Raw genomic sequence first — 26,877 nt, 5'->3', positions numbered from 1 at the left:
TTAGTTCAAAATTTTATTCTTCATTTTGTTTAAGATTAATTCATCTATTCCTCATTTTATTCAGAATAGACGGCAATAGTTATTCTAATGCACTATACGTTTCTTTTGTTTTCAAAAACAATGTGGCTTTTTAACTGAAATTAAAAATTAATACGTAGGTTTTTTCCTTGTTGTTCAAATATCAATTACTTCATATAAGGATCACAGCAAAAAGTCCTATATAAGTCCTAAAATAAAATTGACGTTGGCCTCGGTACAATTCACTGTTAAGTCAGTAGAACGACAAATTGCACATAAATCGCATTTAAATAAATTCTACAATTTTATTTTTCAATTTAATTTAAAATATTTTAAAATGAACAATATTTTCCAAGAAAATCCTTAGAAAAACGGAATTTGTTGTTATGAAAATAAAAGATAAACCAAAAAAAAAAAACTTAATTTTTGAATTAATTTTTTTGACATTTTTTTGATATAAGCAATTTTTACCTTTTATTTTCAACATTTGAATAAATCTTCTAAAATCCATTCTTTCTGTAACATTCATGGAAATTTTATATACTTATACAATTATATAAATGTCGTAGGAAGTTGGATAAAACAAAGCCAGTATATAGTGTAAAATAAAACCAATTTTATTAAATGAAAAAGAACAACAAAAATCGTCATAAAATTTATAATAATTTTCTTACCTTTACTTTTTAAATACACGGCCATTTTATACATATGGTTAGTAAATAAACATCCTTCACGTCCTATTGTATACAGGTTCTCGTCCTGTTTTCATTATAAAATAAAATGTAATATTACGTATAAATGTTTTTATAATAACAAAAAATTTTGTTAAGTTAAAAAAAAATTTAAAATTAAAAAGAAAATCCTTTGTGTCATGAAAGCCTTTTTACATATGAAATTCGTTGAAATCGTAATTCGTTTAAATTATGATTTTAGAAAGTACATATACATATTGCTTTTTTGGAGATATTTTAAATACAATAGTCATATATTACAAGTATATGGAAGTTTTAATATATACATGCATGCATACATATAGAAAGGACAATTTAAAAATATTTTAATATGAAAATATTCAAGCGTATATTGATTACAGTGTTATAAGTGATATATGTAAAGGATAACAGACCATTGGAAAACTTTCGCATTTTAAAACGCGAAAAATTACCACAAAAAGACATACCTGAATTATTTTACTTGGGGAATTATTAAAATTCATTTCCAAATTTATCTTCAAGTATTTCTTATCACTTTCTTTCTTGAAATGTCTATTCGCCTCCCCTATAGTAATAATAATTTGGTTAAGTTTAATAAATTTTTATAAAACCTTTCGATTTAATTTGGATACACTCCCAACTATATTTCGGTAGATGTTATACATATTATATACTCGTAAGTTCAAATATATTTTATTTAGCAAAATGATCTCCGAAAATATTTAATTGTCAAATTAAAATAGCAATTACATATAACAATTCTTGTTTAATCAGCAAAATCGTATATTAACTGATATAGAACTTAGTTCGGGCTATTTAAATTCATCTTGATATATACAAGAATTATTGTACAGCACTGTATATATGCGATGTATTTTTACATTAAAGAGAATATATGATAGAGATTATGTCAATCTTGTAACATAATTATATTTATGTCCTGTAACAATAATAATAATAACAGTAGCGTGTATATCCTTTAAAGGATATGATTTTTTTTTCTATATATTTTTATACTTTTATATTTTAATTTTATTTTAATATTTCCAATGTTTTGTTTCTTAATTCAAAAATAATGGTAAACTAAATAAAAAATTAAACATTAAAAATTTTTCATTTTAAAAATGATGTCATAAATAAAACGTCAATCTTATATTTTTTTTACATTTTTCTCTCTCATTATAATGTTACTTTTTAATATAATGAGAAGATTAAAACTGCATATGTAAGACATGAAAACATAATAATGTATAAGTAAAGTAGAAATCATTATAATTTATAATGTTAGATAATTTATAATACTATTAAGGTATTATGATTAAAGTTATGCAAATGCATTTTAATTTATGGTCGGTATTAAATGCTATGGTACTCATATAGTCGTATCATTCTTCTATACTCTATGGTATATCATATGTGCAGTTCTTTGTTAAGATTATACAAAAAAAAATCTGTGTGTATTATGCGTTTGCAGTCTAAATCAATTTATTAATTATGATTTTAAATGAATAGGATAACATTGTTTAATTAAAATTTGCGAATTTTTCAAGATGATTTTTAAGAAAAATTGAAAAAAATTAATAATATTTCAATAATTTGGAGGTAATCTTAAAATTGAAATTCCAATTTAATGTTATAATTTAATTGAAATTAAACTCAATTTTCAAAATATTTCATTTAATTGAAGAAATTTTAGAATAAGTTCCAATACAGTTTTTTAAAAAATAAAATTAAGTTGAATAAACCAGTTTGATCACTTCTATGTTGATCGGTAATAAAATTATTCTGTAGAATAATTAATTCAAAACTTGTATGAATTTATGTTGGGGCTCGATCTGTCCATCTAAGCATTGATTCATCAACTTTTGAAAATTTATTTGCATGATTAACATTTTTTTTAAAAGCCTTGCAATAATATGGTTGAAACTGGTGTGACAGTGTGAGTAAATGTTAAATATACCTTTTTTTCGTGTACATTACATGAAAAATTGGCAATTGCTTATTATATTAATTTATGGCAATACAATAAAAATTTCCAAGTACAATTCACATTAACAAAAACTGAGCTTGTCGGACTTTTTTTAATATTCAATTTCGTAGATTTCTAGTACATCTTATCGTATAGGCTACAGATAACTGATTTAGAAACTAAGTATTTGTACAAGTTTTAAATTTAAAGAACTGTTCATTGAATGATGATTTGTCAAAACATTCATCCATGATCTATATTCATTCAACTACATATAAATACCATATACACCTAAATACAAAATTGCATCCTTATACTAATAGGATAACAATAATATTATTTTATAAATTCATTATTTAAAATACCTGATATACAAAATTTTAAATAAAATTAATTTTAAATAATAGTGAATATGATAATCAAATTTCTTTTCATATTTCTATATAACTAAAATATACGTCTGAAATTTTGAAATTTTGATTTAGTTATCGAAAATCTCTTTGCCACACATAACCCATTATAATATTGATGTATGAAGGTTCAAATTTATCACTAAATTATTATATTGTTATGCAAATTTTACAAAAAACATAAAACAAAAAGACGGATAACCACACATAAAACCATAATACATAAAAGCTAACCACTATATAAAATTTTATGAATATTATTATATACATACAATATAAAAGATCCCGTGTCATGGTTACCCGTGTCATTCCATAATATACATTATACACTTAATACACTTAACTTTTATATATTTTATATATAATGTAAAATTTTTCAGGTTGATAACTCAATCATAATTTTAATGTTTATAGAAATTTAATTGAACAAAAGGCTAATGAAATCAAGATAAATCTTTTGATGGAGGGTCCTTTTTATTTTTTTTTGGGTTATACACGTGTATTTTATATAATTAACCTCAAACTTTTCTCAATATTTTTTTTTTTTATAATGAATTTATGCATTTCAGCACAATTTAGATTATCATATTAAAATGATTGTATTGAGGGGATTTGTATTTGTATTTGTTTTTTTTTTTGGGGTATGTTTTCTTAGTTGTTATACTGGGGAAAAAAGGTTTAGCTGTTTGATTATTTGAATATCAGTGTTAAAATAAATATTAATGTTGTTAAAATTTAATTTTGTTTATTTATAAAGGTAAGAGAGGGATGGTTGTTTTTCCGAAAGAATTTAATTCCAATGCATAGCTAATTATTTTATTAAAATTAAACAAAAATTTTTGAAAGCGTATATTATTGAATTAAATGAATTAAATCGGTGTATTTTGTCCGTACAAGTGATCATTTAATTAAAATCAAAGGAAATTTTGGATCACTTGTCTTATAGAGAATTTCAGGATTTATCCATTAAATTGATTTTAATTTTAATATTTGAAAATATTGGATTTTAACTAAGAAGTTGAATTATTGTGGTTTACGTCTCAAAATATGTTCTTCATTAAAAACTATCGTTATTACTGTGAAATTGAAATCACGATTTTGCCATATTAAAGTGGAAAGAATTTAAATCTCATATATTCATTGATTCGTCAGAAATAAACTGAGGTAATTTCAAGATGAATTTCCACAGAATTTTCTAATTTAAATTTTAAGCTTCTACTACACTGTGATTTGTTTTTAGAATTATTGTTGCCTTAAACTTGGTTACAAGTTTCAAATTTTTTAATATTTTTAAAATAAATCGATCCTCTACCCCTGTTGCCTGTTAGTTATGAAAATCAATATGAGAAAATTTTTTGCTGTGTACAAATATTTACACAGCAAAAACTTCTGTTGCTTCTTTCACAAAAAAAAACTTTGAAATTGATGTCACTCATAATATGACACATTCAATGATGTTCCGAAAAGGGTAGTTTACTAAATTTGTTATACCATTCTACACAAATTTTTAAAATGTAATTTTCTATATTTCGCCGAATTATTTGGGATTCAGCGAAAATGCGACTAAGCAATGAATCTACTTTAATTCTGATAATTTTATTGCCGGTTCTGTTTAATAGTTGTTAGTCAGGGAGCTGAACTAATTTTGATAGATCAATTTAGGGACCAATAATTTTTTGTTTATAACCAATAATTCTGGTTTATGCTCACCACTGTTGCTATAATTATAAAAAATTTTCTCTTTCTAAATTTAAAAATTTTGTGAAGCATAAAAGAACTAGTTAATTTTTTTTTTTTGACAATATATGGGTTATAAAATTTTTACTATAAAAAAATTGTTATGAATTATTAAATTTATCATATTATAAGAAAATTCCCTTGTGAATTATAAAAATTCTTTGTGTTATTCTTTGCTTACTTTCTGTTCTCTATTAAAAAAAAAAACATTTACTTGTATTGCTTCTCTCTTTCATTATTTTTAACTTTAATTCTACTTAATATTAAAAATTTTTTTTTTATGCTCGATTACACTATTTTTATAATAAGGATCCTGTTTTGTTGTTTGTTTCCTTTTAGTATTTCTCAGTACTTGTAGACGAGAATAATCATCTATTTCAGAAATTCACGGTTACATAACCTCCACAAGTTAATCTTTCTTAAGTTTTTTCATATCCATTTAAATTGTCCTTGAAATTTTTTCATTTATGATTATATTTTAATTATTCATGAGATTTTAGCCAAAATATATATACATATTTATTTTTGTAACAATTACTTGAATTTGAAGCGTTTGTAGGTGTATAATATGGAATTATAGAACGTGTTGAAAAAGTATACACGCTTATTTTGAACTCGGAATTCATTTTATAAATAAGAGAAAATAAGAAATAAGAATTTTTAATTTAATATTTTGTTCTCTGACATTTTACGATGAAAGAAGGTTAATCTTCTTTGATAAGGTTTGATATTGGGAAAATTTTCTTGATTTCAGATTTTACTTAACGTTTTGTACAATATATAAGTATGTGTATGAAATTTTCTTACGAATACACGAATTTTAAGTTTAATATAGGAATAATAATGTGGGGGATCTAAAATTTGAATATCAGAATATGAAGCTTGGATATGAAGGAAGTTATACATACACAGAATGAAGTTTGAATTTTAAATATCCCGAAGGACGGAACTAATCATCTAATTCATGAGTACTAAATTGTAAATTCATACAAAAGAGTTCGATTAGTTTAAGGTTCGGATTCGGGGTTTGATTTTGAGTTTGGGTTCGCTTTCTGGTATGATTTTGAGTTCGAGTTAAGATGCGCATTTTTCTTCGGGTATTAATTTGGGTTCGTGTTCGAATACAGTTTAGATTTAGGTTCGTATCGGATTCAATTTTGCGGTTGTATTTTGGTTCGGTTATGGATTTGGATTCGTGATCTGGTTTTGCGTTTGGTTCGAGCTCTTTTAAATTCGGAATGTATTCAGTGGTTGCGTCCGATATTCTGCTTCCATCTTTCGATTTGTCTTGTACACGAAATTGGCCTTGTTACATTCTATATTTAATATATATGCAAAATTAAAATAAATAAAATGTGATTCAGTACAAAAAAAAATTTTGATATTTTTAGAAAACCAAAAAAAGACAAGTTTAATGCTTAAAATGAATGTCTTTTTAACTCACTAATTTTTTTCCTAGAAATTTAATTGACAAAAGCAAAAAATAGAAAAAAAAATTATTAACAAATTTACGTTTTAGATTTTCGACATGGGTAATGTGATCTCTCATGTCATATTCAGACCAATGTTAAGCTTTCATATATGAAATCTAGATTTGTATATTTTAATACTTAGTGAAGGAATATTAAATTTTTAATGTTACACAACCATAACGCTTTATAAGTCATTTTATGTTATGATTTACGTTTGATGTGTGATTGCAATGTTGTATTAAATGTATATTTTGTAGCTGTCTCTTAGTAGATGTGAGAAAGGAAGAATAAAGTTATTACTGTGAATTTTACTATTGTTAGAGATTATTTTTTTTTCGCATTTTATATGATTCGGTCAAAAATATTTTTATGATTTTTAATAAAAAAAAATGCCTTACACAATCTAAATATATGTAAAAAAATTTCACAAATTTCTATGTCCTACCTCTAAAAGATTTCATCTTAATTTTGAACTATGCCATTTTGTTTAGAATTTGATTCGAATAGTTCATATATTGATATAATTATTATTACTTAAAAGTTATGGCTAAATAGAATGAAGTAGATTGTCGTTTTTTGCCTATATTTACTATACTCTATTAAAAATCAAATAACTTTGTAATTGTAATATCGTAAATTTAAAAATAAATTTTAGGTTTATAGCTTGGTTATTCATTGCACTAGTGTTGCTGTTAATGAATACGGAAGAGTAATAATTAAATCATTGGATGCGGTTTCGATTTTAGGTAAAGAGCGGTACAGAACATTAGAATGGGATTCATTCTTATATTTAATTTATCGTTTTTGTAAGAGATATCGAAAGAATTCAGGACAATGATATTTATATTTTCATTATCATGTGAAATTTTACTAATATTTCTAAATTGCCAGATTTAGTGTTATACAATCTTTATTGTATTTATTCTGTTTGGATTTGATTCTGATTTTAATGTGATTTTTTTCAGTTTTAAACTTTAATATAAAATTCTTTTAACTGTCGTGATTATTAATAAATTTAAGGGTTACCATGATCGCCAAATACAGCAGTAATTTCCGTCGAATTGAAAAATTATTAAAGGAATTTTTTTTTTATTTTATATTTAAACTTCCTTAAAAGGACATTTCATTTTTATAATATAAACACGAGAAACTTGAATTTAAGTTTTATGTTTTCAATTTTTCCATAAATTAATTAGAAATAGTAAGAGTTTTTATTACAAAAAAATAAAACAAAAATGCTGTAAACAATTCTTCTGAGTTTACGCATCGCATCAGGGAACTTTTAAAAATCATTAAACAATGTTGGTGTAAATTCTTTTTTCCAATTCTGGTTTTCATACTACTTGTATAATTTTCTTCGAATAAAAATTTTTTTTTTTAAATGAATTTAAATATATGAGAGTAGGTATTACAAAGTTAAAGAAAAATCTAAATAATTATGACCTAAAGTTTATTTTACCATTTACATAGAAAATGAAAAATACTAGAAAAAAAAAGAAATAATGAAGAGTTTTCTAAAAAAAAAAGTTTCAAAAAACTTGAAAATAAATTAAACCAACCGTGAACTTTTAAACGACATTTTCACCTTTAAAATATTTTTGTTTTTGTTATTCTCCATTTTATTTTCTCTAAACTTTGACTGCTTAACCATAATAATGTACAACATTTTATTACGTTTTGCTAAATTCGATTTTTTTGTGAATGGTATTATGGATAATGTGTCAGGTTTTAGCAATTAAGTCTTACTGATTTGTTTGATTCTCTTGAATATTGAAAATAATAGTCACATTTATTTAAGTAATTATTGCATACGTTTAGGCGTTAAGATTTAAAGAAGAAAAACAGCGTTGATAAAGTGCATATATTGCACGAAAATTTGTGTTATCTTCCATTTCTTATGGCAATTATTAAATTTTATAATAAATTTTGTGTTTCATGTTAATTGTCATTAATGTGTCAATGGCAGTGTTTGTCAGTATTACGAGAAGTACTAAGTAAGTAAGAAGTGATCAGGAATAACTATTAAGAACGACTGTACTTTAAAAGAATACTATTCCAGTGTATATTGTACTCAATTTTCACAATTTCAAAGTATTCAATGTAAATGGTTGTCCTCAGAGTATGTTAATCAAATTTCATCTAACTCATTTCACTAATACATTTCCACACACGCTAATTTTAAAATTTTTGGAAATTAAATTTGAAAATTTAATTTTAAATATTTGAATTTCTCTCATTTTTCTTTATTTTTCTCTTGGTTCTCTTATTTTGCCTAAAAACAAGGAAATGATCTATCGAATCATATTTGATTACATTTTTTGCATACTTTCGGGCGATTTACAATATTCAGTCTTTTATTTTGCTTTGTAAATACAACTGATAATAGCTATTATTATTTCTAAAATATTATTCAAAAAGTAAGTGTACAATTGAATTTATACTCTTTACTTTTATTGAATTTTTTTCTGCGAATTTTACATTTAAACAATGCCATGTCCCTTAGTAATTTTCGGAATTGTTTTATTGTTAACTTTTGTAGAAAAATCTTTCTTTCTCATTTTCATTTTGTATTTTTCAATTTATATTACTTTTATTTCTTGCATAGTTTCTATTGAAATATTTAGTAAAAATATAAATGGAAAAAGTAAGCAAAACTAAGGTATTTTAAGGGAAAGAACATTTTCTCTCATTCTTCTCTCTTTCCCATTCGACTTGCCATGCTCTAATGCATACAACTTTTATATTTTGATGAAAATAATTTTAAAGATGTGTTGCCATTTTATGTTCTTTTTTTATTTCTTACTTTCCGGTTTCTGTTTGAATATTTTTTTTTCCTTTTGTATAGTTTACACAATTGACTAGTTGGTAAAAAAAGAAAAAAAAAGAACAAAATTACTTTGTAAAAATACTAGACTACATAAAACAATTCAAAAAAAAAGAGCTAGAGTTTTTGTCTGCTTAAAATATAAAAGTTAAGTTTGTGGCATAAAAAAAATTTTGCAGAAACCAACTTTTTTACCTTAACTATCTACCCATTGATTGCTATACACAAAACAGAAATTATAAAATATTAAAAAAAACAAGAAAATGAAGCCAAAAGTATAAATATTTTTTTAGCCGGAAACGAAAATTTGTCATTATGGTTCCGGAATAATTATACATTGTTGCTAACTTTTATATACACTAGATATGTACAAGTACAGTATATTATATTTTGTATATAAGTTTTGTATATAAGTTACGAAAAAATGGTATATTTTGAACTCGATAACTATAAAAATGTTTTGTAAAAGTAAGTGTACATAGAATGAATGCAAGAGTTTAAAAGTTATATCAATACTTCAAATACAGAATAAATGTTGTTAAATTGTTGCCAGGTTGAGTACAATAACCGGAAACAATACTTATTAGCTTTTAATTTATTAACTAAATCGAATTGATGTAATAAACCATTATTGTAGGGATGTTCAATACACTTACTTTGTGGTATTCATGAATGCTCGTTACTGCATTGATTTATGTACTCCTAAATTTTAGCTTTACATCTAGGGAACCAGAAGTCGGACAGGCATGATTTAAAAATCATATACCTAAATTTTGATAAAGGAGAATGTTTTTTGAACTAACTGGATAGGAGCTATGTTTCGTAACATATCGGAACTTCATTAATAAGATCATGTTGAAGTTCCTTATCAAAACCCAGTAATACGTCTTTTGAACCATAATTCTAATGTTAACGTAACGTTAATGCTTTTCCAGCTAAATTTTAATTTTTCATTTGCATGCATTAATAATTGACAGTATTCTGATTATCCCATTAACTATATAACAAAAATAATACTAGTTACTACTAGGTACATGATGTGAGATATTGATAAGTATTGAGTAACGAAAAATTTAATAAATTCTAATTATAAATAAATGAAGAACAGTTACTATTTTCAATGCTGCAGAATAAAATTAAAATTTTGGATTTGTTATACATCTAGTGTCCAAGTTTCTGAACTTATTTAAAGTAGCTTGCAATACTATACTAATGGAGTAGTGTTTATATTACCTTAGACGTTCTAAGGAGTCCCAAATTTTTATGTAAATCGGAGTTTGCGTGATTTTAAACGCACAAATTAAAAATGTACCAATTAAGAATGCACTACAGTTCTAAACAAGTTTTAATTTTACATACAGCGTTGTTCATTCATTTAACATTCAAAATTGTAAAATTTTTCTTAGTAAGTCTGTTGACAGACGTTTAGGAGTCGAGGATTTCATTTTATGATTTTATTAGGTAAGTTCAAATAAGTACCAAAGCAAAGCATCATTAATGAATTTAGTGAATATGGCAATTCTGTTCCTTATGTTAAAACAAAACAACAAAAACCTTACTATACCCTTATTTTTTTTTTTTATGCTTGTCATTGTGTTCCCTACCTACCATACAATACACTAAATTTCAGGTTAAACTTTGATATTCTGATATTGTGTTTATTTTATTTTTTTCTTTTTTATTTCAAATAGTAGTTTTAAAAATTTCGTTCTTCCGATTTATCTTGGCTTCTGGGAAATAATAAAGAATTGAATAAATAAAAAACAAAAAAAAAACTACAACAACAACAAAAATTTTTTTAACAAAACTAAACGTAGTGAACAAAATGGTTGTGAATTTTGTTCCGGTATTAGAATTTTTCCTGTTTTAGCGGTTGCATCAATTTGAATTTCAATGATATTGGATGGGGAAACGAAACTAAAAAATAGAAAATAATAAAAATTTCAGAAACGCGACAAGACATTTTTCTTTGAATATAATCATAGTAAACAAGTTTATAGAATTCCCCAAAATCATAACATTCCAATAAACTGAATAACAATAGTTGTCAATCTATAAATTTATTATTATTAAGTATATGTGGTTGTTTATATGTAAACTATTATAGTTAGTTTTGCCGCGGAAAATGCCATATATATGTATAAGTCTTCATATTATTGATGTCCGTTGTAAAATTTTCCAAGAAAAATTTTAAAACTTTTCCTTTAACATTGTTCTTGTTAAGATGCAAAGTGTATTTTTGGCAATATTCATGTCCTATGTCGTGCAGTGTAGAAGAGTACCTAGATTGAAATATATACAAAATAAATAAATGTCTCTATATTCTCCATATAAGTTCTAATTTTTAGTAATTCAAGCCATTGTTCAATAAACATGTACGAGTAGGATCTAAAATTGTAAAACACAAATTTTTGTAATATTTTACTTTGTTGCTAACTCAAAAGTAACAATCAGTATAGTCGTAGAGTGGAATGAATTAAATGAATTCCATAATCCCAATGAATATTTTGAATTAGCGCGTCTTTAAATTTTTAGTACAATTTTAGTGCATTTATGCAATTTTTATTGTATAATATTGCTCATTGCTTTGAAAACGGGAGGGGTAAACTGCGTAGAGCGTCCAACAAATCCAAACCGGCCCTGAATCAAGTTGTACATAAATCCCACTCAGTTAGTAGAGAATTGAAGGTTGAGTCATAAAATCTCTCACATTTTGCAAGTTCTCTGTGGAAAGGAGAATACTCCATATTAACGACTATAAAAAGAATATTAATTATTGTGAGACAAACTAGTTTGCAATAATTTTAATGTTAAGTTGTCTTTCATCATCTCCTCTCTGATTTACTTAGAAATTATAATTTAATTCACTTTAAAATTAAAAAAAATCAAAACCTAACTGCTTTTAGTCTCAATTTCTAAATTAAGACACCCATTTCCTGCTACCTTACTTTTTGCAACTAAACACATATTTTATATTAAAGAAAAATTTAAAATTTAAAGAATTTTTTTTCTTTCGGTTTATTTAAAAAAATTTTTATAATTATTTGAATTTATCCTATTAAATTAAAAATTATGTGGAATTTATCATAATTTTTTATAATTTTTGATAAATTTATAATTAAAATTTCTATCTTAAAAAATTTGATATTAATTGGATAGAAAACAAAAAACAAAAATTAGAAGAATCTGATCATGAAGTGTTAACAATTACCTTAAGGACATAAAATTTATTTATATAAGGGGAGGGGGGCAATTCGATTCGATTCGAAGATATGTAGTAAAAATTTTATTGCAGACTCTAACATACAAATTTGATGGATTTTTGTTATAAAACAGAGAAAAAACCGACATGACATTGGGGATCTAGAATACCTGATTATTTGAACAAGAAAAAAATATTTTAAATTTAATGGACATTTGAGTCTTTCTTTTTTATTTCTATAGCACGAAAAATATTGTGGCATAGAGTAGGAAAATTTCTTTTTTTTTGAAATTTATTAGGTGCCAAAAAGATACAAAAAAATTTTTGTTTTTTTTTTTTATGATTTAATCCTTTTCTCTTTTATCATATTTCTTGCCTCAATTTATTTATTCATACATTTATTATAGTATTTTGTTTGTATATAAAATATTTCTTATTATACATACATTTACACATATTAGAGATAGGCATAAAATATTATGCCTACATGTACCAATATAGCAATTTCTATATTTATATGCTTTATATTTCTGCGTAAATAATAAAGGATAATGAGATAATTTAAAAATTCTTATAATAAAATTTAGATTGGGCCATCTTTTATTTGATTTTCGAATTACCTACAGCTATATACAATATTTGAGTGTACAGGCAACTCAACTGTTATTGAGGAAATGTTGAATTGTAATCATGCAATGTAGATGGTTTTCTCATATTTAAATTAAATCACTTAATGGAGTTTATTTAGCGAGAATATAGATTCTCTATCACAAGCAAATGTCACAGACGGTTGGCAAGTGAAAAATTCCAATTTGATATATTACTGTCGTACCGTGTCAGATGGATTTTATATGAGAATTGCTTCAGATAGAATTACTATTATTCGCATGAATCTAAACTTAACTTCTTTTCGTATGAAATTGATCAAGCTTATCGTATACTAGTCTGAGCTCTTGTTTTAATAGTTTTCGTCGAAGGTGATATTACGAATGGACCACCCCAATAAAACCTCTATATATCTGTCTTTTTCTTTTTTGTTCTAAAAAACCCCAATTAATTATTTAACCATAATTATTTTTAGGGTAAAATCTTAAAGTGAGTCAAAAAAAAAAACTATCATTTCCTCTTTATTTTGAATGTGTTTTTTGTTTTTTTCTTTTTCTTAAATTGAGATATTTTAATCCTTTATTCAGGAATATTGTATAATATTATAAATGTTTGTTAATAAAGATTAAGATATACAAAATTAAAAAATAATTTTAATATTAACATTATATTGTAATATTATACAATTTAGATTAAAAATATAAATTGCTCTAAAAAGGATTCAAAATGTAGATTTATGAATTTTTAAGATTTTTTTCTTTGAAAATTCATGTCAATATAAAATTGATGCGTCAATTTTGTAAAAATATCAAATTTTGATATTAAAATTTAAATACACTAATGTGGAAAATCGAGCTGAGGAAAATATTCATTAAAGCAATTTAATAATACCTATGAGTAATGTGGAGTAAAGTTGTTCCTTGTAAAACTTTAAGATGGCTTTCAATGTTTGTTCGAACTAGAATTAACATTTTTACCGCCTTGCACAAAATAGCGAAGATGTTGTAGTAGCACTAAATTTTGGACTAACTTGATGTTAGAACATAATTGAATTTAGATCAAATTTTATGAAAATCGTGATCCTGCTAATTAACTTTTACCCACAAAATTTGAATACTTATAGTTAGTTTTATTACTTGTATGAGTCTATTAAACCACAATTAAATTTTGTCGAGTTATTTGTCCTGTTACTAATTTTCCATATGCAATTAGTAATTTTATATTTTGCATTGTCTATATGATATGATTAAGTTATTTTTGAAGTTGTGTGGCAAGTAATCTAACTACTGTTTGAATCAAATCTAACATATTGAATACAAATAATATGTATACCAATAAATATTGTCAATTTTTAAACCTTTGGTTGGCCTACCTAATAAATTTTTAAATTATCGCTCGTCCGAATGGAAGCAAGCAGCTAAATCAAATTAGAAAATAATATATTTATGATAATATTATGAATATAACTCAGACGTACATTTCTTAGTGTTGCAAGTTGAGTAATAAATTTACAATACCCTTTGAGCCTTAGTTCAAGCAAGCATAATGAAAATCTAATTAAATATTTTATTAAATCCTTTATTCGTACAGCTATTTTTTTATATCATGAATGTGTATGGCACAGCTCTGTTCGTTCTATACTTTATTTCATAAATTTTGTGAAAAGATTCAATTTGTGTTTATGAAAAGTAATATGTTACAAAATTTTATCGACTTATTATCAAAATCTTTTTATTTGGAATTTTATTCGAATTCCAGCGGAACTCTACAGGAATTACACTATTGGTAAATCAACGAAAAAACTTTGTGTCAATTTTCATTTGGAATTTTCTTGGAAATCCAATGTGTTTCTGCCGATTATTTTATTTTAAATTTTGTTCATATTTGCTTTAATATTTGAATTTTAAATTGAAATCCATTTGACATGTCGAATTTTGTTATAAATTTTTTCGAATCCAACTGGATTTATAGTATATAATTAAATTATATTTGAAGTTGGGCGGCAGAAATATCGAAAACGCAATAAAGTTTTAACAGTTAGCAATTCCATTAAAAAACTCCTTTTTTTTGGAAAATTACCAACCTTATTTATGGAAAGCTTAGTATCTAAGCCATGGTTAAATCGACACGCTTAAATCAGACGCTGAGCCAATAATGTATATTAATGCAGAGCCAGTATATAAGTATGTTATTACTTCAGACATCTATTCCTTAACGTTACACAAACGGAATGGTAGATTTACTGAACATTTATTCTCGTTCTGATTTATCGAGATTTTCTTAAAAGTAACTTTAATACTTAAAATATTTTACGTTCTAAAAACAAAAGTAAAAAGAAAATTTTTAATGTAGTTTTTTTCCAACAGAACCATAAGAGTTAAAATTTTAAGAGTTTTCTTTTTCTCTATAATATGCTCTTTTGTACACAAAAAACACAATATGCAAACAAACTTGAATAATACCGTCGTCTTATAAAGTTCTTCCCTAAATTATTGAATAGAAACTTTCTTTAAGAAAAGAGAATAAGCAATTTGATGTATGTACACACATATATATATTCATAGCATACGAACATCATCAAGTAATCTCTCTTTATATATGAAAGACAAGTTTCTATATCTATCTTACTGAATTGGTGGAAAGTTAAAGTTTTTCTTATATTTTTAGTATGTAATACTATCAGAACAGGAAATTGTAAAACTATTTCCGGGCAAGTATTTGTGTTGATCGTTTAATCTATTCTATTGCTCTTAAGGAGAATTTCAAAATTTTCAACTTTTTTAATGAATATTTCTTATTGATGTATGAGGTATGGCAAAGCGCGAAGGCAATTTAATTTTATAAGGTTTTGTTGCGAACATTAATAAGTTTTAAATAGCTTTTGTAGCTCTAGTATTCTAAAAAGTCGTAGTCTTAATGGCGCTAGCAAGTTTCAGTTGGCAAAACGTCGGTAAGAAAGCCTAATGGAAAACAAATTTGATTCGCGAGAAAGTCTGAATTTAAGTTATGATTATAGGAGAGCAAAATATTAGGGCGATGAGTGGCATGTAATGAAAATTTATATTCTGGGTTGTGGTTTCACTTAATTAATATGTATTAGTTAATTTATTAATACCCAGTACATTATTAGTAAAAACTCGGTTTAACTGAAGTCGTTTTGATTAACTCGAAAAGCCGTAGTCGGTCTAAGAAGCCATAATCCTTACAATAATTGTTTTCATATTCAAAAATGAAGAAAAATATTTTTATTTTGATGAATTTCTATAATCACATATTATACAGTTAATGTAGTAGTTTGTTTTCGGTATTTTGAAATTTTCACACCTTAAGGCACTATTCATTGAATATAAAGAAAACATTTTCCAATTTTTCTCACCTTTATCTAGACTTTTTTTCTTTTTTTTTTTTTCTGATTTTTTGTTTTTCTATACAAATATGATAAACTTACCGCCTAATAGAAAAGTTCTCATCACATAAGGAAATTTTTTTTTGTTTGTAATAAAAGGAAAAACTTAACTTTAAGAAAAACAAAAAAAAAGATAAAAACAAAATGTTCTTGAAATTTTAACTATGTGCACTTGTGAGCTCTTGAATCTCTTCTATTATTTGCTTAAAATACCATAAAGATCTAACATATTGAATATTAGATTTATATATAAATACATGTACAGTGTTATTGTGGTATACACTATAACAATTTGAAAATCATCTTTATATGCTTATACAATTTCAAAGTTTTCACTTTTTCAAGTATTATGTGATTTCAATTACAGATTTTTCGAATATGTTTTGATTATTGGTAGATTATTTTCCGCTTTCAGAAACATTGTATAAGTAGATAGAATGATTTTCTATTGAAAATAAGTTCTTCATTCATTATGTGGGAGTATAGTTTAAAAGTATGTGTGTTTTAGATGAATAGTTTTTGGACTTAAATTTGATTTGAGTGAAAATATTATAAAAATGGGTTTGTTTTACATTCATTTGTTAATTAAATTTATATTTATAGACAAGTAATTAAGGAATTCTGTAGGAATCCCTTAAGATTGTGAGGTTTTAATTAAATTTGTATATAAATAATGGTGATTTACGCAAAATATTTAGCTCAATAGTATACATTATAATGGGAGTACTATATTAAAGCAAGAATGTTAATATTTCCAACTTGTTGTAATACAAAATTGATCTCATGATTTAAGTGACTTATCATTTCACGTGACTATTAGTTGCAATGTTTTTTTGCCTACAAAAAATGATATTTAAATTGCAACTCAAAAAGAAAAGAAATGAAATTATTAAACCAATAAATAGGTCTCTTTTCAAAGCTTTAAATTTTCTCTTAGCAAAATACTTCTGATGTTATGTCATTTATGGAGGAACAAGTAATTTTTCAGTAACGCAAAATTTTTACGAAATTAGTGTTCGTTTAGTTGTTCCTATTTGTAAATGGGGGAGAATTAGCTCAAAAACATTATTTTTTCTTCCTTACCCTCTTGAAGCTCAAATTTCATACCTAATGAAATTTTTTTAACTATTGTAAGCCTATTGATGAAACACCAGGCAAGTGGTAATTATGCATTTACCTTTATCAACCGAAACAATTTTTTTCATAATGGAATTATTATAAAAAAAAGTTTTTAAATTTATGTAGGAATGCAGAGAAATTATAAAGGTGTTTCTCATGAAATACAAAAAATGAACTTATTTTTCATAAACAAATATTTTATTTACAGGGTCTTGAATATATGCAATTGCCATAATACTTTATTTTGCCTTAATACGATTTTATTTACTGCCATTCCAATATCATGGGTACTCTAATATTCCTTAGAACATTATCACTTTATACGTAAGTTTAGTTACAGGGAAATTATTTTTTATTATTAGGTTCAGTTACGAGTAATATATCAAAAAGCAAGTGGCCTTCACAATTATAATAAAATGAAACACATTGTGATGTGACCCAGTGATATGAAAAAAAATTTTCAATACTCGAACTATTTATTTTACTCTTTTTAAATCATTAATCGCATTGTGAGTAACAGAAAAATTGTAGTAGATTAACAAAAAATTGTGATTTGAAGTTTTGTTCAAAGAGCTATTTTTAGTAGTTTCTCTCATTCACGACTCTTGTCGTGTCGTCAAAAACCCTGTATTTATTTTATTTAAGTTTTTTCCATTTGCTAACTTTGAAATTAGTTTTGAAGTGTTGAATTAAAAAAATCTTGCAACAGAATAGCAAAAAAAAACAAAAAAAAAATTTCTCTCTTTATGATGAATAATTTTTTTAATCCTTCTTAACATATTATGATAATTTTCGTGAGAGAAAAGTTTTTCAGTGTGCAAAGTAGTAAGTGAGTTAAAATGATAATAAAATTTTCTTTTCTTGTTTTGTTTTTATAGTTTGTATTTATTCCTTTACGTGTGGAAAACTACTAACAATATTAATTTTACTATGTTGTTTTCATATTATGTAAATGCAATTTTCCATTTAAAAGTTATTTGAGAAGATATTCAGAATTTTTGATTTTTATATTTTTTTTTGCATAAATTTTATTAATATATAAATATAATTTAAGGATATTAAAATATGATTTATATGAAAAACTTACCAAGGAAGAAACTAAAAATGGAAAATATATAAGCTGTTGGGAGGGATATCAACAAATATTGTTTGTTAAACTTTTTTAGAATTTCAGAAGACATGATCTCAATATCGAATTAATTGGAAAGAGAAATTGGTAATTTAAGGTTGTTGAATTATTAGTTACCTTTAAGTGCATAAGAAGAAATCAATTTTATTAGAAGTTTTTGAAATATTCTTTAATTATCATTCTAAAATAATTCATATTTTCTTCTGAATTGTATTTAACATTGTAATTAAATGTAAAAGTAAAATTTACCTTTCAAATGTAAGAAACACTTTGTCTCACTAATGGTGCAAAATTCAAATCTTACGTGAATTTTATGAACCCCCTTTAGTTATATTGAAAGTGGTTCAAATTGAGCTCAAGAAGAGGTTTAAGGCTGAAAAATTTTTAATAAAAATACTACTTTTTTAACGATTAATTATACAGAATTTTGGCAATTCGTCCTTAATATTCTGGATTTATAATATTGTTCACAATAGCCATAACGTGGCTCTTTTATAAGTTTAAAGGAGTTTTTTTTTTAACTTACCTTGCTAATAAATTTAAAAAAAATTTTAGATGCGGCAGAATTGAGTTTAAGTCAAACATTGTAATTTGATTAAATTTGCTTTAACGGATAAAGGATATGGTTGAGAGTGTGGATGCATACAATATAGGTGCGAATTTCATTAGGAGCACAAGAGATTTTTATGTATATTTCAAATAAATTTTTTAGGCTACCGAATATTATTCGGTGAATCTCGATGAAAAACAAGTCGGTGAATCATCTATAATAATCTAAGAGTCTAAGATATCTTCATATTTTTAAAATTGTTAATTTAAAGTTTAAATTTTATAATTATTGTTAAAAACTAAATAAAACAAAAAATTCTACATTTTTCCCTCTTTGTTGATTAAAAATCAAAAGTAGGTCATGGCTTAAGACTTATTTTTAGCTAAAAAGCAGTATTATCCCCAATTAGGTATACATTATCATTTACATATACAAAATTATAAATTTTAAAAATCTTTATACATTTTTATTATTATAAGACCTCCTTTATAAATGAAAGGTTAATGGATAACCTTTTTTGAGTAGGTGTATTTTATGTACATTTTTATATATTGTTCCTTTTTGTGTTTGTTTAGAAAGAAAAAAGCGGTCAAAATATTTTGTAAGAAAAATGAAAAATTATAAACAAAAAAATCTGATGTGATCAGCACATAACCGACCGCATTGTGTATTGTCTAGTTAAATGAAAGTGTTACAGAATATTATAAAAATGTCTGTTAAATACTTCTTTCCAATTTTTAGGACATTAGTAAGCTTATATTTAACATACTTAGAAAAATGTAAATTTGGCTCTTAGTAGAGTTTCGCTTTGTGCTACTCGAATTCCCTGAAATGCTCGCCAGTTAGTTTCGGTAACAACCAGAACTCAAATATCAAATTTCAAGAAATTCCATCAATTTGTTCTGTGGATATGGTGAAAAATGTAAAATCGGCCCGAAAATCAGTTCTCGAGCCCTGATCTTTCCAAAAAAGTTATATGTTCATTGCTTTAATATGAGGAATTCATATATTAAATTTCAATGAAATCGGTTGATTATTTCTCTTTATATACACAAAAATGTATATTTGGCCCGTAGTTAGGAATTTTTGCGTATGATCGAGCAAAACTTATATATGAAATTTCAAGTAAATCGGTTGAATACTTTCCTCAAAATGGTGAAAAATGTAAAATCGGCCCGCAAATCCGTTTTCGAGCCCTGATCTTTCCAAAAAATTTATATGTTCATTGTTTTAATACGAGGAGTTCATATATTAAATTTGAATGAAATCGGTTGATTATTTCTCTTTATATACACAAAAATGAATATTTGGCCCGTAGTAAACCTCTAGTTGCCGATGCCTGATTTCTTCCAAAACATAGGAATTTTTGCGGACGGTCGAGCTGAGCTCATATATAAAATTTCAAGTAAATCGGTTGAATATTTTCTTCAAAATGTTCAAAAATGTAAAACAGGCCCGCTAAAAAGTGCAGTTCCCGAGGCCTGTTATATACCAAAAGTTGATCGATCCGTGCCATGGTGGAAACAAACTTACATATAAAATTTCATCAAAATCGGTTCAGCCGAACTTGAGATACACGCGTGCACACACAGACCGACAGACCGACAGGTTGCTAAAAATAGTTTATTTACACTTCCCTACTATGGAGAAGTACGTTCCCACCGAAAACTCGATATGCAAAATTTGTTGCCATCACATAACCTACCTATTGTTTACACAATACGGTCGGTAAAAAGGGTACAAAATTATTCAACCATGAAACCTGAATTATTACAGTGGCTAATAAATTATAAATTAATTGAGTGCAAAAAAAAAATTTTTTTAGAACAACTCAATTAAAATATGACGTATTTTGCCAGAATTATGTAAAAGATGGTGATGACGATGTTATAAAAGTTTTATAAAAGCTCGTATATGTTTGTATATGAGACTATTAATAGAACAGAATTCGAAAAATTTAACATTGTGTATAAATCGTTCTTAATTAAAAGATAGCCTTTATATAAGTGAATTAGTTGTTATAAATTGTATAGAATGAAAGGTATTGAAGGTGATATGCGAATAATAGGAAATGATGCTTATATTTCGTTAGGATCGGATCACATACGATTCGAGGAAATGGAGCGCTGCGGGTGTCTCCCAGGACTTCGACAGGCTAAGGAGCTTCTTGGAAATTATGATCAGGGGCGCTTTAGGAAAATAATGGAGCTCGGCGGGAATTAAGTTAGAACTCTTATAGGGGTCTTGACGGGGCACTGTCACCTTAGAGCTCACCTTAGAAGGCTTGGCTTAGGAAGTGAAGATGTATGCAGGTTTTGCGGGAAGGATTTTGTATTCTCGCCGCACCTTCTGAGAGAATACGGAGCTCTCGCCCGCATAAGATGGCCGCGGAGTTGCGATCTACCAGCCCTTCAAAGTTGCTCAAATTCATCAGGAGGGTGGCTCTCGATGGGGTGTTATAGTTGGTCGGCACAATAGACCTATATTTTCTGGTCGCGGTGCACTGTTATCTCGTCTTTGCCTATATATAGACTGAAAGCTAATTACAATCTAATCAATTGTTGGAATAGTAATTAATATCCTGTATAAACCACTGGTAATTCACGATCCTGAACTCAATTAATATAATTTTTTGAAAATTCTTAACACCTGAAGAGAATAAATTAATTTTAATGGCTTTAATTTCCATTGCTTGTTTTAAAAAAGAATATAATTTTAAATTTCGAGCCAAATTTTTCAATTTTTAAGAAAAATTCTTAATAAATAATTTGTTTTTAAGGTATTTTTAAATATCATTTAAAACTTTCCACAACTTCATGTTAAAATTCATTTTAACAATTTTCCAGTAAAAGGTATGTTTTTTTTCCTTTATCTTTAATTGAATTAGAAGAACGCAAACAGTATAGTGGTCTTCAATCCTGGAACTTTCATTCAACTTTAATTACGAAATTTTTTTGATATCATCCAAATATAAAAAAAAAATTGTAAAAATATCAAGGGAATATTTGGAAAAGTTTTAATAGATAAACAATATAAAAAAAAAGCGTCAAAATGAGGATGCGAGAATGTAAACACAGAAAATATCTGTCTGGAATTTAAAATTAAAAGAATTTAATTTTCATATCTCTTCTAGTTTCATATTCTTTTTGGTATATAGTGGATCCATAACTTGGCAATGAAATTTATTCTGAGTGAATTTGTAAAAACCACACTAAATAAACAAAAATAACTAAATTGTCATATTGGCAACATTCCAAATTTAAATTGTTTTTTCTTCTTTTTTCAATTTTATATGTTGTTAAGGATCCTGTAAAGTTTTAAAGAGTAATGCTGTTATGGAAAAAGAAAACAATATTATTTTAAATAAAGTGAGAGTACTGTCTTTGGTTATTTAGTTTATACTAACAAATTTCCAAAAAAATTGATAAAGTCTCCGATCTTAAGGAATAATAAATTTATTGTTGAAATCAAAGAAAATAAATTATTTCACTCAGACACTCAGATGGAGACTGAAAAAGAAGAAAAAATAAAACAAGAATTTTTATGACGTTGTTTAAAGAAATTTATTACATGCTAATACATACTTGAAAAATCAATTCAGATTACATCGAAATTCTTGTTTATTCCAGTAATATGAATTTGTGATGTATTTCGTGGTTGTTAAATTCATACCTTTCCATTCAAAGTTCGATATTCAGTAAAAAGTGAGAAAATTTTCGGTATATCTTGGTCAATTTAAAACTAGTTCTTTGTAGTTTCATTAAATTTTCTTTAAAATTAATCTCGAGGATCCTTAATGTGACATTGACATTTGTAGTGTCTACATGAGAACTAAATTCTTCTATTCTAACCTATAATATAAATTGTGTTATAATTTATTAACTTTGATTTCTTTTATCAGTTCGAGAAGAAAATTATTAATTATTTTGTCAGAAAACCAGCCAAAATTCACATTGTTTTCAATATTAAATTTCTCAATATTAACTTTCTTCAACTCAATATTAAATTTCTTAGCATTTCATGTTAAGACACTTTATTTTCCTATCACCACAATTTACTTTACTTAGGCTATTCTGATTCATTTCAAAAAAAAAATTCTTTGAGTGTTAGTTGAACTTTTTATTATCTATAGCGGACATTTTTGTAATATCCTTGAAATTTTGTTGCCATTACAACAAAGTAATAACTAAAATACAAGAAAAGAAAAATTGAGTAATTTTTTTTTTCTTATTTTCTTGTAATTTTGTTTTTTTTTTAATTTTATTTAACGGAAATCGAAAATTCATTACAAACGGAAAAGTTTTCCTTTTCAGTTCTAATTTGTTCTTTAATTTTTTTCTTCCTGTGATTTGTGTGTTTTGTATTTTTCTTTTCTATGATTTTTAACTTTTTCCCTCTATATTTTTTTTTTTACTGCTTTTCACTTTTCTTTCGTTCCCTTCATGCTGTTTACGGTTCGTTTTTTTTCCAATTTTATTCGAATAATAGGTGAAAAATTATAAAATTTTTTCCCTTGTTGTTTTTTTATTTTTCCGAATTTCTTAAGTTTTTCTTGTCTTCCTCCCTATTTCTGTATTCTTCTCTTTCTTCCCTCATCAAGTTGATTTTTTTTTTCAATTGAAAAATTACTTAAAATTTTCTTTTTAAAAAATTTTTTTTTTTTGGTTTTTTCTTATTTTTTATTTATGATTTTTTTCTTCTTTTCTCAATTATTTTCAGGATGTCTTTTGGATGGTATAGAGCGGAAGTAATTGGCGCTTTGGTATCCGTTTTTATGATTTGGGTGATTACAGCTATATTGGTTTATATGGCTGTCGATAGAATTAGAAGGCAAGAATATGAAGTTGATGGAAAAATTATGTTGATTACATCCGGTTTAGCGATTTTGGTTAATTTAATGTAAGTAGTAAAAAAATAAGAAAAAAAAAAATAAATTATTAAATTTTTTAATATTTTTGATTTTCCTGCAAAATCTCATTTTCGCTTCTTGTTTTTTTTTGTTATCTTTTTGCTTTTCTGGTGGAAAGTAAAGATAAATTAAAGCTAAAAAAAAAAAAATTGTTATTAATGTAAATTGAAAGTTGTAAATTTTTGAAATATTTTACAAAAACCTGATTTAGTTCTGTTGATGTTCGACGGAATGCTTGTGGTGTTGTGAAGAAAATTATGAATGTACATTAATTTTTTCTTTCGGTTACTAAATCAGGTGTGTACAAACTGAATAAAAATTTAAGATATTAAAATTTGAATAGGTTTTCTATTTTTTTTTAAGGATTTTAAAAGATTTTCAAAGCTAATCCTAAAATATTTTACGTTTATTCATAAAATTTTTTTAAAGTTGACTTTTTTATAGTATAGATAAATTCGGATTGAGGGTAGGTAAGATTTTAGAAAGAGCACAAATTTAAATTTCTTTTTTGTTTTCCTAGTTAATGAAATTAAAAAAATTATTACAGGTTAAACTTAAGCTTATCTTGCTTTAATTTCTTATAAATTGGTTTGTAATTTTATAATCGAAAATAGTTTCATACTTTACAAAAACTGGCCCCCTTCGGGTTTTTAACTTCTATTTTCATTTAATATTAAACTGCTTAACATTTTATTTTGTATTTGAAGTTGATTTACTTAAAATTTTCAATTACAATTTTTAATTTAAACTAAGATTTTTCGAAATACGAATGTCCCTAAAAGTATGCAATATCAAAAAATGTACATACATAATATTAGTTTTATAAGAAATTTCGTCAAGGGAAATGCAAGTAGTTAAAAATTCAGTTCTAACTTCAATATTATTTATTGAGCAATTAATTGCGGAATAAAAAAAGAATGTATTTCTGAATAAGTAAACGGCTTTTGTTCGATGTTAAAATTTAAATCTTATCGATTTCTATTTGTTAAGTCTCTTTTTTAATCTCTAACTTTCAATGAAGATAATATGGAAACCCTGCAAAATTCAGCAATTAGTACTCATAATCTGAATTGTGCAGAAAATATTAAAGGATTTAGGGGCTGAATTGTATAATAGAGACTAAATTTAACCTAAATTAGTTAAATTTGTATTGTGGTTAACACTTATAAGTTGATGTGTAGAGGAATGCAGAATTGTAATTCCAATATAGAGAATTTGTAAGTGGCTAAATAGAGTATTTGTAATTAGGTATTTGGATTTTATAATAAATTCGAAGAAAAATTGAAATTAAAATTTTTCTAAAATATAAAACGTTTAGGAGATACAAATTTATAAATCTAATATGAATAATTTTAATATCATCTTAATCCCGTTGTGGTCACACTATTCTAAACAATATTTGAAATTTTTACTCTGTTCAACTTCTGTTTTTATTGTTTTTTGTTTTTTTATTAAAAAATATTCTATAACAAAATGACATCAATTTAATTTAATTATCCACCAACGAAAACTTAATTGAAACTTCTTCAAATAGTTTTAATTTTAAAAATGAAAAATTTAAATTCATTGCACAAGTTTTTTAGAAATTCAAGTATTAAAACAGAAAAAAATTCTGATTTTTAGAAGTAATTTTTTTTTTATTACATTACAAGGTGTTTCATATTTTGTAGAATTAAATTTTTCCGAAGTAGTTAAAGAAATTTTTTTTATTTTTTTTTTTTTTGCTGGTAGCCATTAGAATAATTTTATTAGGGAAGAATAGAATATTAGAATAGAATGTAAATCGGAGAAAATATTAAATATTTTTTTAATCAAAAATCTTCAAGAAAAACAAAATTGAAAACAATTTGTATACATAGATGCTATTTGAATATTTAAGTTATACCGTTATATAAACCAAAATTTTTTCAAAAAAAAAAAACAACAAAAATAAACCTAAAATTTATTAAATTATTCAAAAGTCCTTTTTAGAAGGAATTTTTTCCTTATTTCTTGTAAATTTATTTCATTCGTTGATTTTTATAAAATGTACTTAATGATGTTCCACTTTCAATAAGGATTTGTTAGAAAGTTTCACAAAAAAAAAATAAGAAGAAGAAGAAGAAAAAAATAATATTCGGGTAAAAATATTATTAGAGTTTTTTCTTTACGACGTTTTAAGTAATTTCGTTTTTTAGCATGTTTTCTCTTCATATATTGAAAACAGTTTAAATGTAGTTTTATTTTTTGTCAGTGTAGTTTTTGAATTATTCAATTTTACTGAAATCTGGTAGGCAGCTTAAACAAAGCCATTAATCTGACAGATTGTTAAATTGAAATTTTCATTAAATTATAGGGGAATTTCAATTACAGTGCCCAATATCAAATCCTCGAATACTATAAAAATGACTAACATTGATTATTGAATAATACTTTTCTATTTTTACCGTTTAACCATTTAACATTTGACAAAGTACTGAAAATTTCTACTAAAGCTCCTTTTGGAGCAGCAGTTTTCGTTAACTGAAGATAGAGAAAGAGAGAGAGTGTGTGAGACACTGTAATTTTAAATAAAAATTATTCTATTACTACATACAGTACAAGCGTGTTAACACAAATGAGAATTTTTCGGTGTTGTTCTTCATTTTCCTCATGATTTCGAGAAATATAGTAGAAGAAAGAATAAAAGAGAAATATTTTGGTCATGTTTAAATGAGTCATTTAAATTGGAATGAGTCATAATAATTTTGATATTATATAGACATGACCTTACACTATCAATATCAATCAGACATCCAAAATATTGAATTGTCAGATATTCAAAATGAAATTTT

General features: G+C 25.3%; 1 protein-coding gene across 1 annotated transcript in view; it reads left to right on the top strand.

Moving 5' to 3' along the window:
- The window catches only part of LOC129618565 (proton-coupled zinc antiporter SLC30A2), a 101,853-nt gene that overhangs the window by 52,786 nt on the left and 22,190 nt on the right, over positions 1-26,877 (top strand). The window contains exon 5 of the mRNA XM_055533383.1: positions 23,875-24,054. Coding sequence (XP_055389358.1) covers positions 23,875-24,054 — 180 coding nt within the window. The remainder of the gene's footprint in view (positions 1-23,874; positions 24,055-26,877) is intronic.

The sequence above is a fragment of the Condylostylus longicornis genome, unplaced genomic scaffold (genome assembly GCF_029603195.1).
Source record: "Condylostylus longicornis isolate FDR11 unplaced genomic scaffold, ASM2960319v2 ptg000009l, whole genome shotgun sequence".
Classification (NCBI taxonomy): domain Eukaryota; kingdom Metazoa; phylum Arthropoda; class Insecta; order Diptera; family Dolichopodidae; genus Condylostylus; species Condylostylus longicornis.
Note: the sequence above shows the minus strand (reverse complement) of the source record. Positions and strands in the feature narration are given on the sequence as shown.